Source organism: Pan paniscus, chromosome 12 (genome assembly GCF_029289425.2).
Source record: "Pan paniscus chromosome 12, NHGRI_mPanPan1-v2.0_pri, whole genome shotgun sequence".
NCBI classification, from domain to species: Eukaryota; Metazoa; Chordata; class Mammalia; order Primates; family Hominidae; genus Pan; species Pan paniscus.
In genome coordinates, this window is record NC_073261.2 from 100,664,273 (window position 1) to 100,677,908 (window position 13,636).

General features: G+C 39.9%; 1 protein-coding gene across 1 annotated transcript in view; it reads left to right on the plus strand.

The window, feature by feature from the left end:
* ASXL2 (ASXL transcriptional regulator 2) overlaps positions 1 to 13,636 on the plus strand; it is a 154,648-nt gene that overhangs the window by 26,070 nt on the left and 114,942 nt on the right. The window contains exons 2-3 of the mRNA XM_003827052.5: positions 10,229 to 10,311; positions 10,484 to 10,486. Coding sequence (XP_003827100.1) covers positions 10,229 to 10,311; positions 10,484 to 10,486 — 86 coding nt within the window. The remainder of the gene's footprint in view (positions 1 to 10,228; positions 10,312 to 10,483; positions 10,487 to 13,636) is intronic.

Sequence of the window (13,636 nt, forward strand, 5' to 3'; positions counted from 1 at the left end):
CACTGCAACCTCTGCCTCCCGGGATCAAGCAGTCCTCCCACTCAGCGTCTTGAGTAGCTGGGACCACAGGTGTGTGCCAGCATGCCCGGCTAATTTTTATATTTGTATTTATTTATTTGAGACAAGAGTCTCACTCTGTCGCCCAGCCTGGAGTGCAGTGGCATGATCTCAGCTCACTGCAACCTCTACCTCCTGGGTTCAAGTGATTCTCCTGCCTCAGCTTCCCAAGTTGAGATTACAGGCATGCACCACCACACCCAGCTCATTTTTGTGTTTTTAGTAGAGACGGGGTTTTGGCATGTTGGCCAGGCTGGTCTCGAACTCCTGACCTCAGGGAATCTGCCCGCCTTGGCCTTCCAAAGTGCTGAGATTACAGGCATGAGCTTAATTTTTATATTTTTAGTAGGGATAGAGTTTCACCATGTTTCCCAGGCTGGTCTCTAACTCCTGGGCTCAAAGCAATCCACCCACCTCGGCCTCCCAAGAAGTGCTGGGATTACAGATGTGAGCCACTGCGCCTGGCCTGTTACCAAATTACTATCTATAAAGGTGTAGCATTTTACCCTCTCCACTGTTTAGTGTGTATGTGCCTGTCTGATTCAACTCTTGAAGAATTTAATATTACCAGTTTAAAAATCTTTGCTATTTTGTTGAGTGATAGATAAACTTTGAGGTATCTGTCAAAAGGAGTAGGGAAGGTATGTCAGATACAGAGCAGCATGAGCAAAGGTGGCATGCTGGCAGTGTGTGAGCGGCACTGTCTGCCAGAGCTGAGGAGGTTCTTGAGGGATATGTGTGTTGCAGGACACTGAAAGTTTCTATTTGGATGTGTTTCTTAATGGCTTGTGCTCTACAGTAAGCCTGTTCTTGACATCAACTCCTCAAGACAGACACTGGCAGCAGTCTCTTAAAATGGCTTACTATAGAGGATTAGTGGAATAGGTCATAGTCTCTGCTGCAGTAGCTGGTTCCAACGCCGTATTAATATTCATCATCTCCTTCTGCCACTGCCTAGTCTAGATTTCCGTCACTCATGGCCAGACTGCAGCTGATCAAGGTTGCTTGCCTGAAGCCATCATTCCTGAGGAGTCTAAGCCCCTATTTCTCTTTTCCATATCATGCCTTTGCCATATGCTGACTTGCCTTTTATCATTAGATGTGGAAGCACCGAGGAGCACCTACTAGGTTAAGCTACAAATTGCTGTCACCTTCAGAGCCACCGAAATGGTTGGCTCTTCTTTTTGAGGAATTATAACAGGGTTCTGAGAGTTGGATTCTGCTGATGACAAGTTGGACAACTCAGCAGCAGCAGTGGCTCTTTTCATTAATTAGCTGACAAAACCTTAGGCAAGTTATTTAATTTCTCTGCACTTCAGTTTTCACATCTGAAAAAAATGGGCTGATAGTATCTACCTCATAGGTTTATTGTAAAGGTTAAATAAGCTAATATATCTAAATCACTTAGAATAGTGCTTGGCAGTTAAATGCTAGATAAGTATTAACTGTTAGTGTTATTAACTCTAAAGAGTTTGAAGAGTTTGGTTGAGAGCTTTTTTTCTTGAACTAGGGAGTGTGTATAACCTCCAGACTTTCTGGATAATTAAAAGAATCCAAGCTAGGAAAGACTAAACCCAAGTGACTTGATAGAGCTGTTCAGAATTGAGGGACCCCTAGGTAAACTATGCCCGTGAGCTTACAAAGTCAGCTTCTGTAATCTTCTCTGTATATCTGTAGGTGCCTCTCTGTATAGGTTTGGTATTTAAGTATTCTCAGCTACTTTTACACTCAAGTTTCTACGCCCAAATCTGTAAATTTATTTGCATTTTCCCTCACCTTTTATCCTGTTTTAAAAAGAGGCATTTTTACTAGTGTCTGAAGCTAATCTTGCCACATATGTTCCTAATTCCATCAGCCAACCATTAAGTGTTTTAGATCTGTCGTATAATAGGCACTAGTAATACTAGATGAATAAGGCTGGGCATGGTGGTTCACACTTGTAGTCCTAGCTACTTGGGAGGCTGAGGCAGGAGGATTGCTTGAGCCCAGGAGTTCGAGGCTGCAGTGAGCTATGATCATGTACTCCAGCTATAAAACTGCATGCCACCTTGGGCGACAGAGTGAGTCCCCGTCTCTAAAACAAAAAAACGGTGCACTGTGATAAGCAGTACTAGGGATGTATACGGTGCTGCTATAGGAGCATGGCTATTTTTGAAGCCATGGGAGGATGAAAATGTCCAAGGAGAGTAGACACTGAGGAGAAAAGAATCCTGAAGAAGACCAACATTAAAAGACTGTGGAGAATGAGGAAGTTGCTAGTAGAGAGGTAGAGTAGAGTGAACCACGAGAGTCTAGTGTGACAGAAGCTGAACAGAAAAGTGCATCTCAGGACACAGGTAGTGATCAATAGATAACTGCTAAACAGCCAGGTAAGGACTTTTTCCCTCTTTCCTCCAAAGGCTCTGTTAGATCACATTTCTGTCTAAATACCATGTGTTCCTTGTTACTCTCATGTGTTGAGCTCCTGAACTCAGGTGAGTGAGTGTATAGTGAGTTTGGTAGCTGAGGGAAACCGCATCCTCTGAATTCATTTTGTTCTTGAGTGTCAAATCGGAACTAGTACCTCAAGCTCAGATAATGAGGGATTTGTCAAAAACCGTATGTGAAATTACTTGCCACTCATGGTGGAAAGGGGGAAGATGGGATATGCAGGGATATTTGGGTCTCCCTTATGCTGGTTCAGTGAAACTTCATTTGACAAAACAATTATTCCTCAATTCCACATGTTCTGTTTCCTTTATTGTCCTAGAAAGAGTTGTTTTAATCCCCTATTACTACCTTTAGACTCCCAGTCAGTGCTAAATCCCCTCACATCTGATTTCTTCCCTCCGCATTAAGTGGAATCCGAATTTACAAAGCTAATTAAACATCCCTTTGTTGACAAATACAGGGGATACATTTCTGTTGTTAGCTTCTAGGCAGCATTTGACATTGTTGACCACCTAAACCTTAGAATACTTTTGTCTTTTCTGAAACACCAGTGTTTTCTGGTTTTCTTCTCATCTCTCTGGTCATTTAGTTTATTTCCTAGTTTTCTTCTCTGGCTCTTAAACGTTGATATATTGTTCTATAGCAGAAGCCCTCATCTCTTCTCACTGTATATTGGCTGATCTGATTTACTGGTATGGCACAAGTTACCCTAATTAAAGCTTTTGGGCAGTAAATGAGCCTTTTAACACTGATAGAACTTTATATAAAGATCACTGTGTTACTTATTTGGACATTTAAAATGTAGCAGTCATATAGATTATACAAAATTCAGACTCTGCACATCTGTATATCTGGAATGAACTCATAATGTAATAGTAATTGAAATATTCCTGTTATTTAGGCTAGAATCAAACTTGAATCTTAGAGGCAACTCAGTTATTCTTGAGTGTTAGAAAATATAATTTTAAATCCTTTTTATTAACTGAATTGGGAATCTACAAGCTAAGAAGTAAATATATTAAGCACCCTTTAAAAATCTAGCTTTAAATCTATGTAGTGTTGATTTTAGTTATTCTGAGTGGTTATTCATATTGTCATAAAGTAGTTTCTAAAAATTGTACTTTAAAGTTCCATGAGCAGTTCAGTGGAATGAGGTTTGTTTGATAAACACTGCCCTCCTGTGGTTAACGTAAGCTAACAGTTTTGCAAAACTACTGTAGTCATTTCCGCTTGTGGTAAGATAATGTAATGGTTCATGCAGCATGTTTGCTCGGTAATATATGTGGCCAAGAAAGGGTTTTTTTCCCTCATTCTCTCCCTCTTGGTTTTTTCCTAGTGTGTCTGCACATTCTTCTCATTTCTATCCATGCACATTTTCTTTCTTTTTTTGGTGGGGGAGGAAGAGTCTCATTCTGTCACCGAGGCTGGAGTCCAGTGGCACGATCTCGGCTCATGGCAACCCCCACCTCCCAGGCTCAAGCGGTTCTCGTGCCTCAGCCTCCCGAGTAGCTGGGATAACAGGCGTGTGCCACCACACCCAGCTAATTTTTGTATTTTTAGTAGAACCAGGGTTTGGTCATGTTGGCCAGGCTGGTCATGACTGAGCCCGGCCCATGCGCTTTTTCTTATGTGAATTATAAGAGTTAAATGTAAACGAATACAGAAAAAGTATTAAGCTATCAAAGGGAGGGAAGCTACATTTAAGTGTAAACATGCTTAAAGAAATAGAAAGAAAAGACCAGTCAGTTACAATACATAAAATTAATAAAAACTTTAATGGAAAATCAATAGTGATAAAAAGATGAAGAATAAACTGGAAGAAAGGGTTTGTAGTAAATGTGACAGTAAATGTTTCAATATATTTAATGTAAATTAGAGAGCTCTCACAAATGGTATATAAGTGGACAATAGCCAATGAATAGCCAATTCACAAGTGAGGAAATACAGTAATTAAAGCACAAAAATATATTTAAATCCATAATGCTGCTTTATAAAATGATACTCATATTAATAGTGGTATTTGAAACAGAAACCAAATCACCTTTGGAGCATGCCAGAAAACCAGCTAATTATTCTGAAAACAGTAAATACAAAAATAAGTTACTTATCCTGCCCTTTTCTTTCTTTCTTTCTTTTTTTTTTTTTTGGAGAAGGAGTTTTGCTCTTGTTGCCCAGGCTGGAGTGCAGTGGCACACTGTTGGCTCATTGCAACTTTCGCCTCCCAGGTTCAAGTGATTCTCCTGCCTCCTGCCTCAGCCTTCGGAGTAGCTGGGATTACAGGCATGCGCCCCCACACCTGGCTAATTTTTGTAGTTTTAGTAGAGATGAGGTTTCACCATGTTGGCCAGGCTGGTCTCAAACTCCTGACCTCAGGTGATCCACCCGCCTTGGCCTGCTGGGATTACAGGCGTGAGCCACCGCATGCAGCCTTATCCTGCTTTTTTAATATGAATTGTACCTCGGGTAACCAAATAGATAGTGGAAAGCATCTATTTTTAGAAGGACTCTGGCTTATAAATGAAAAAGGAACGATAGACTATCAGCACTTTCCAGCCCCTAAATAAAATGATGGAGATAGTGATCATCGGTGGCTGCTAAAACAATTAGATTGAAATGCTGGTGGGAAACTTTATAATAAGTGGATCAGATAGACCACATCTATCCTACTGATATATCTTAGCATCTCAAAAAAGAGGTCATAGATGTTTTGTGTGTTCTGATGTGGTGTGGTAGGAAGTATACCATAAGCCTATGAAGTTTTCTTGCTAAAATAAAATCTGAATCTGAGCAAGCCTCTAGATTTTGATTCTAATTTTCAGGAAATGCAAGGGACAGAGGACCATACGATCAGCAAAATACAGAATGTGTGTAACTACAATACAGTTTACTAGTTTTTTCTGTAAGTAAATTGGAAGAAAAAGTGAGAGAAACCCATAGATTAAAAGATACTTCAAGACATGTGTTAGCCAAACGCAGTATATGTGGGTCTATTGATTTGAACAAACCAATTGTTTAAAAAAAGTGGTTTTTCCCTGTAAATTTGGCACATTGACTAAATAATTTGATATTAAGGAATTATAGTCATTTTCTGAGGTGTAAAAAAAAATGTAAGTCCTTGTTTTCAGAGATATATACTACAATAATAATGAATGAAATGTCTGAGGCTTGCTTCAGAATAACCCAGTTTGTGGACGGAGGGTGTCTGAAGGTATGGAGGAAACAAGATAGGCCATGTGTTGATAATTGTTGAAAATGGGTGATGGGTATGTGGTGGTTCATTGTAATGTTCTCTCTCATTTGGTGAATGTTTTTAGATTTCCATAATAAAAAGTTTTAAAAGTGTAATATTTAAGTCTTTAATTGAAAAACATTTTTCTTTCTCCCCAAAACTATAGCTTTAAGTAGTCTGAAAAATTTTAGTTTAATACTTTTCTAAATTAAAACTAATTTTAGGCCAGGCATGGTAGCTCACATCTGTAATCCTGGCACTTTGGGAGGCTGAGGCAGGTGGAATGTTGAGCCCAGGAATTTGAGACCAGCCTGGACAACATGGCAAAACCCCATCTCTACAAAAAGTACAAAAACCCAGGAGTTCGAGACCGGCCTGGGCAACATGGCAAAACCCTGTCTCTACAAAAAAATACAAAAATTAGCCAGGTGTGGTGGCATATGCCTATAGTCCTAGCTACTCAGGAGACTGAGATGGGAGGATAGCTTGAGCCTGGGAGGTGGAGGTTGCAGTGAGCTGTGAATGCACCACTGCACTCCAGCCTGGGCAATACAGTGAGACCCTGTCTCAAAAAAGACAACAAAAAACTTTTTTTTTTTTTTTTTTTTTTTTGAGTCAGAGTCTCACTCTTTCATCCAGGCTAGAGTACAGTGGCGCTGTCTCGGCTCACTGTAGCCTCTGCCTCCTGGGTTCAAGTGATTCTTGAATTCTTGAACCAGCCTCCTGAGTAACTGGGATTACAGGCGCCCAGCCACCACCACACCCAGCTAACTTATTGTGTGTGTTTTTACCAGAGGCAGGGAATCTCCATGTTGGCCAGGCTGGTCTTGAACTTCTGGCTTCAAGTGATCTGCCCTCCTTGGCTTCCCAAAGTGCTGGGATTACAGGTGTGAGCCACTGTTCCTGGCTTAAAAAAAACTAATTCTAAATGCCTAGCATTTAAAGGAAACTGTGATAAACATTTTTTTAAAAGAAAATAAATATTCCATATATATATATGTAAATTTTTTTTTTTTTTGAGACGGAGTTTCGCTCTTGTCATCCAGGTTGGAGCGCAATGGTGTGATCTCAGCTCACTGCAACCTCTGCCTCCTGGTCCAAGCGGTTTTCCTGCCTCAGCCTCCGTAGTAGCCGGGACTACACGCACCTGCCACCATGCCCAGTTAATTTTTGTATTTTTAGTAGAGACGGTGTTTCACCACATTGGCCAGGCTGGTCTTGAACTCTTGACTTCTGGTGATCTGCATGCCTTGGCCTCCGAAAGTACTGGGATTACAGGCCTGAGTCACGGTGCCCGGCCTCCTTAAGTAGTTTTAACCAACTGGTTTACTGTGTTTGATTAAAGTACAGAACATCTTGGAAATCAGTGAAATCCTTACTAAAAAGACATAATTTTTGGTCTCCACTTCTATTTATTTATTTATTTGTTTGTTTATTTTTGAGATGGAGTCTTCCTCTTGTCACCGAGGCTGGAGTGCAGTGGCCCAGTCTCGGCTCACTGCAAGCTCCGTCTCCAGGGTTCACGCCATTTCCCTGCCTCAGCCTCCCAAGTAGCAGGGACTACAGGCGTCCGCCACCACGCCCGGCTAATTTTTTTGTATTTTTAGTAGAGACAGGGTTTTACCATGTTAGCCAGGATGGTCTCGATCTCCTGACCTTGTGATCCACCCATCTCGGCCTCCCAAAGTGCTGGGATTACAGGTGTGAGCCACCGCACCCAGCCGGTCTCCACTTCTAATAGCTTAACATCTTATGATGTTTAAAACCCATTAAAATATTAAAATAACTTAATTCCTTGTTTTGCAGAATATATTAGAAAGTATTAATTTTTACCATTAACATGGATAATATAAATATTTTCAGTTCTGAGTGTGGCTCATTCTGATAATGATTTAATAGTCCCCTTTCAGTTAAGATTTGATATGCCAGAGAAATGACACTCTAGAAATATTTATTAATTTCAGTTTTCTGGCTCCTTGGACAGATGTATGTGTGCATACATAGCCATTTCATGGTGTTTATTATTGCCATGTTTTTGCCATTTAAATTGGCAGGAAAAAAACCCACATTAAAATGTATTATATTTGATTGCTAGTAAAGTCAAATAATTGTATTTCATTTGCTTCATAAATTTTTATAGGATATTGAATATGTACACAAAAGTGGACAATAATATAGTGAATATCTTTGTGTTTATCATTTACCTCCTATAATTATCAATTTATGGCCAATCTTGCTATATTTAAACCTGCAACTTCTTGTATATTTTTTGAAGTCCCAGACATCATATGATTTCATCCGTAAGTACTTCAGTGTGCAAATGCTTTTTCATATGGTTGTGATCCAGTTATATTAACCCTTTTGTGAACTATTTGTCCAGGTCCATGGTGTATTTTTGTTTATTTTCAGTACTTTAATACATTTTTAGTATATAAACAATAAATAAATAGAAGTTTTCTGTATGGGCCTTAACTTGGATGAAGGCAGTAAGTTTAACTTTGGACATCTAAAGTTTGAAATGCATGTGGGATATCCAAGTTTTACAAGTTTTTAATAGTTTTTTAACAGACTGCCGCTTCATTCATCAAAACGTGAGTGGTGAAAGCTTGGTGTGGTTAATGTTATTAAGGGAAATTTTGGTGGAGTGAAAAGTAAAAGGGGTAAATGGATGTTTATAAAATATTTGAGGGATGGGCATAGAAAAAGACATCTACAAAGAAAACTGAGAAAAATATTTTGGGGAAAAAGAAAAGTCTAGGAAGTGATGTCTGCGAAGGGAACAGTTTAATAATGTCAGATGTAGCAGAGAGATCAAGGAAGATGATACACAGAAATATGTGTTGGGTTTTATGACTGACCAAATGAGAAAATAGTTACAAACACAGGACACAGCATGCTATAGTGGTGCAAGACTTGGATTTGAATTTTGGCGCCACTTATCTTGCTGTATTATGTTTGGAAATATTACTGGTTATTGTATTTTTGTTTCATATATAAATGTAAGTGTAAACAACAAAATAAAACATACTTGAAATATACATATATATCTGTTGAGACTCTTAGCTATTTGTTTCAAGAATATTCACCAGACATCTTGAAGCATAGTTATAATAGCTACTTTTGTCTGATAATTCCAACATCTGTGTCACATTGGGTTTGTTGTTGTATATAGCTTGTCTTTTGTCTTGTGAGTTGCTGATTTCCTTGCTCTTCCTGTGTTGAGTAAGTTTGAATTGTATATTAGACATTATTTCTATTTTTGAGACAGGCTCTGTTGCCCAGGCTGTAGTGCAGGGGCACAATCTTGGCTTACTGCAACCTCTGCCTCCCAGGTTCAAGCTATTCTCACATCTCAGCCTCCCGAGTAGCTAAAATTATAGGCGAGCACCACCATGCCCTGCTAATTTTTTTTTTCTTTTTTTGAGATGGAGTCTCGCTCTGTTGCCCAGGATGGAGTGCAGTGGCATGATCTCAGCTCACTGCAACCTCTGTCTCCCAGGTTCAAGTGATTCTCCTGCCTCAGCCTCCTGAGTAGCTGGGATTACAGGCACTCACCACCACGCCTGACTAATTTTTGTATTTTCAGTAGAGCTGGGGTTTCACCATATTGGCCAGGCTGGTCTTGAACTCCTGACCTCAAGAGTCATCTGTCCGCCTCGGCCTTCCAAAGTGCCGAGATTACAGGCATGAACCACTGTGCCTGGCCAAGATGAATCATGGGAATTCCTCCCATGCTTGTAGGACCCCTTGCAAGGTTAGCCACTGCTGGTATTACCACAGCTGCTCCCATGCGATTGCCTGGGGCAAGGGCGGAGAAAAAGGAAAGGGGGGAAAAACCCAGATAATTTTCTCTCCCTCTATCCAACCTTTAGAAATGCCCTCTTTACTGTGCCTCAGACCAAAAAATATTTTTCTCTTGGAGCACTTTCTGCCTGCACTTAGTCTGCAGTTCCGGGTTTTGGGCTGCCTTTAAGTCCAGGCTCAGGGGAGCTACCAGAGGGAAACAAAATCAGGAAACTCACTGCTGGACTAGTGTGGTACTGCTAGTTGTGCTTTCCTCCCCAGGCCAGGCCACCTGCTACCATTTTCGGAGTCCTCAAATAGCTGCTTCATGCATTCTGTCCAGGTTTTTAGTTGCATTCAGTAGGAGAGACAGAATGGACTTTGCCTACTCTGTCTTTACCAGAACCAGAACACAGATATTACTTTAATTTTATTATAATCATATTGTTTACTTGTTTTGGTTAAGAATTTATTGTGCACCTGTGATTTAGTAGGCTTTGCTATACATTTACCAGGAAATGGATAATCTTAATGTGCTTGCAGTAGGTCACAGGTAGTGAAGGGATGTGGGGATGGAGGGAGAAAGTAAACAATTGCATATGTATTAGTAGTGAATAATTGGGTTATTAATTTTAGCTTTTAAGACATAATTATAAGAAATATAATTATATATAGAATTATAATAAGAACTTGAAACAAATAATTTATTATTATATACTTGTTTTTCAGGTCTTAGAAAAATACCCCAATACACCCATGAGTCATAAAGAAATTCTTCAAGTTATCCAGAGAGAAGGACTAAAAGAAATCAGGTGAGTTATTTAAATATTTTTAGTAATAATTATAATACTTGATCAGAGTATTTGGTAGTATATAATAGTATACTTTAGTCCTGAAGATTAATTACTTAATAATAAATGCTTTGTTCTGATCAGATGTCAGATCTTTGGCATTTTTTAAGTCATTACATAGTTTTAAAACCAGAAGGTTTTAAACCAGAAGGTTTTAAAACCAATTCTTAGAGGGTAGCTATCTTTAAGCCCATGCACTTTAATTTTTAGGAAGACCTGGAGCCATCTTCAAGCCTTCATCTGTCACTTTAGGCTTTTTGATTTAATAAACTTGGTCATCAGTGATAAAAATTACTCTCATACAGGGAGAGTCCTAGAGGTAGACAGATAGTCCCAGAAGAAATAATGCTGGCTAAAAAGGATAAAATGAAAAAGAAGTGTAAAGCAGTATATATGTCAAATAATAGTCTTAACATGTTCAAATATAATAGACTTGGGCCATTAGTACAGGATCAAAGATAACACAGACTTTAATTTCTAAGAACCTTATTATATTACAACAGCAGGCCAGGCATGGTGGCTCATGCTTGTGATCGCAGCTGTTTGGGAGGCTGAGGTGGGAGGATTGCTCAAGGCCAGGAGTTTGAGACCAGCCTGGCCAACATAGTGAAACCTCATCTCTACGAAAAATTGTATTAACTAGATGTGGTGGTGTGCTCCTATAGTATTTGGGAGGCTGAGGTGGAGGATTGCTTGAGTCCAGGAGTTCGAGGCTGCAGAGTGCTAAGAAGGTGCTATTGTACCCCAGCCTTGGTGACAGAGCAAGAAGCTGTCTTGTAAAAAAAAAAAAAAAATTACAGTAATACTTAATAGTCAATGTGTGTGTGTGTGTTTTTTTGTTTTGTTTTTTTTGTTTGTTTTTTTTTTGAGACAGAGTCTGACTTTGTCACCCAGGCTGGAGTGCAGTGGCACGATCTTGGCTCACTGCAACTCTGCCTCCCGGGTTCAAGCATTTCTCCTGCCTCAGCCTCCTGAGTAGCTGGGATTACAGACACGTACCACCATGCCTAATTTTTGTACTTTTAGTAGAGACAGGGTTTCACCATTTTGCCCAGGCTGTTCTCAGACTCCTGAGCTCAGGCAATCTGCCTGCTTTGTCCTCCCAAAGTGCTAGAATTACAGGCATGAGTCACCATGCCTGGCCAATAGTCAGTGTTCTTAATCAAGACTCTCTATCATCAAGAAATGTTAAAATTATATTAAGTATGCTCTGTATATTAAGACAGAAATTTGGGAGTCTATGTTAGATTTTCATTAAGATAGGAAAAGTTTGCAGTGCTTTCAAACTACTGGTTTTCAACTATAGGTGGCATTGTGTAACACTCTTGGAGAAAGAGTTTAGAATTTTGGGGGGCTGTTTTTGAGTATCACAGTGATTGGGGTAGGGGAACACAATGGCATTTAGTGGGCAGGTAACAGGAATGCTAAATTTGCATTGTGCTGGACGTTGCTTCACATTGAATAGTTTTTCATCTCAGGTGCCAATAGTGTTCCCATTGAGAAACAGTAAGTTATGCCCAAATATTTGTAAATGGACAGTGTATTTCTTGATGAATAGCCATTGCATGTTCTAGATTTTATTTCTCATTTTTTCTTTCTTTTTTTTTTTTTTTTTTTTAAGAGATGGAGTCTCATTATGTTGCCCAGCCTTGAGTGCAGTGGCTGTTCACAGCCATGATCATGGTGTACTGCAGCCTTCAACTCCTGGCCTTAAGTGATTCTCTCATCTCTGCCTCCTGAAGCTGGGACTATGGGCACTCATTTTCTTTTCTTTGACGTGAAATTCTAGTTGAGTTTTTTTATTTGCTCTCCCTTTCTAAAGCAGTTTAAATTCTTTTTTGATTTATAGTCAAACTTCAGTAGGTTGAAATAAGTTAGGTTTGCTTCATTGGTATGAAAAAGTAAAATATATTAGTTTACCTTACTTTATATAACACATCCCTGAAAAATTGAGTGTAAACATTTTAAAATTAAAACATTAAAATGCATTTGAAGGCCAGGTGCAATGGCTCACGCCTGTAATCCCAGCACTTTGGGAGGCCGAGGCAGGCGGATCACCTGAGGTCGGGAGTTTGAGACCAGCCTGGGCAACATGGTAAAACCCCGTCTCTATTTTTTTTTTTTTTTTTGAGACGAAGTCTCTCTGTGTCGCCCAGGCTGGAGTGCAGTGGCGCCATCTTGGCTCACTGCAATCTCCGCCTCCCAGGTTCACGCCATTCTCCTGCCTTAGCCTCCCGAGTAGCTGGGACTACAGGCACCTGCCACCATGCCTGGCTAATGTTTTTTGTATTTTTATTAGAGACATGGTTTCACCATGTTAGCCAAGATGGTCTTGATCTCCTGACCTTGTGATCCGCCCGCCTTGGCCTCCCAAAGTGCTGGGATTACAGGCGTGAGCCACTGTGCCCAGCCAAAACCCCGTCTCTATTAAAAAAAAAAAAAAAATTAACCAGGTGTGGTGATGCGTGCGTGTAATCCCAGCTACTTGGATGGCTGATGCAGGAGAATAGCTGGAACCTGGGAGGTGGAGGTTGCAGTGAGCTGAGATTGCACCAGTGCACTCCAGCCTGGGCAACAGAGCGAGATTCTGTCTCAAAAAAAAAAAACAAAAAAAAAACCATATATATATATATACACACACACACACACACGTGCACACACGCACACACATACATACATATATATAGATATATACATCTATCTATCTATCTATATATATATATACACACACTTGAAGAATTAGCTTTTAAAAGTACCTTTTGTGGGCTGGGCGCAGTGGCTCATGCCTGTAATCCCAGCACTTTGGGAGGCCGAGGCAGGCAGATCACTTGAGGCCAGGAGGTCTTAATGTCAGTATCATCCAGCTGTAACATAGTAAGGCTCTGGGACTTTAAACTTACCATGATCATTTCCAGGGAGCAAGCAGGAATAGTAAATAAATAAAGATTATTAAAAACAAAAACAGCAGGAAAAAATGGAAGAGTTTTTTTTCAAAAGGTAGTAAAGTGTGAATCATCAGATAGCTTCTGGTTTACATAGTGACAATTGAAAGTAGCTTTTCCTGGTTAAACTATATTGTGGTAATGCAGTTACAGCACAACAAAGCAGTACATGCTGACCACCCTTAGCAGGGAATGTGCTTTCGCTCACCTATTGGACAGTTAAGTCTTTTAGGTCTCCATTTGGATACCTCTTTTTCAGAGACAATTTTGGTTGACTTACTGGTCTTGATCATATCTTCTTATTTTAGTTTGTTGTAGTGTTCTGTGTTCTTTTCTTTTTTTTT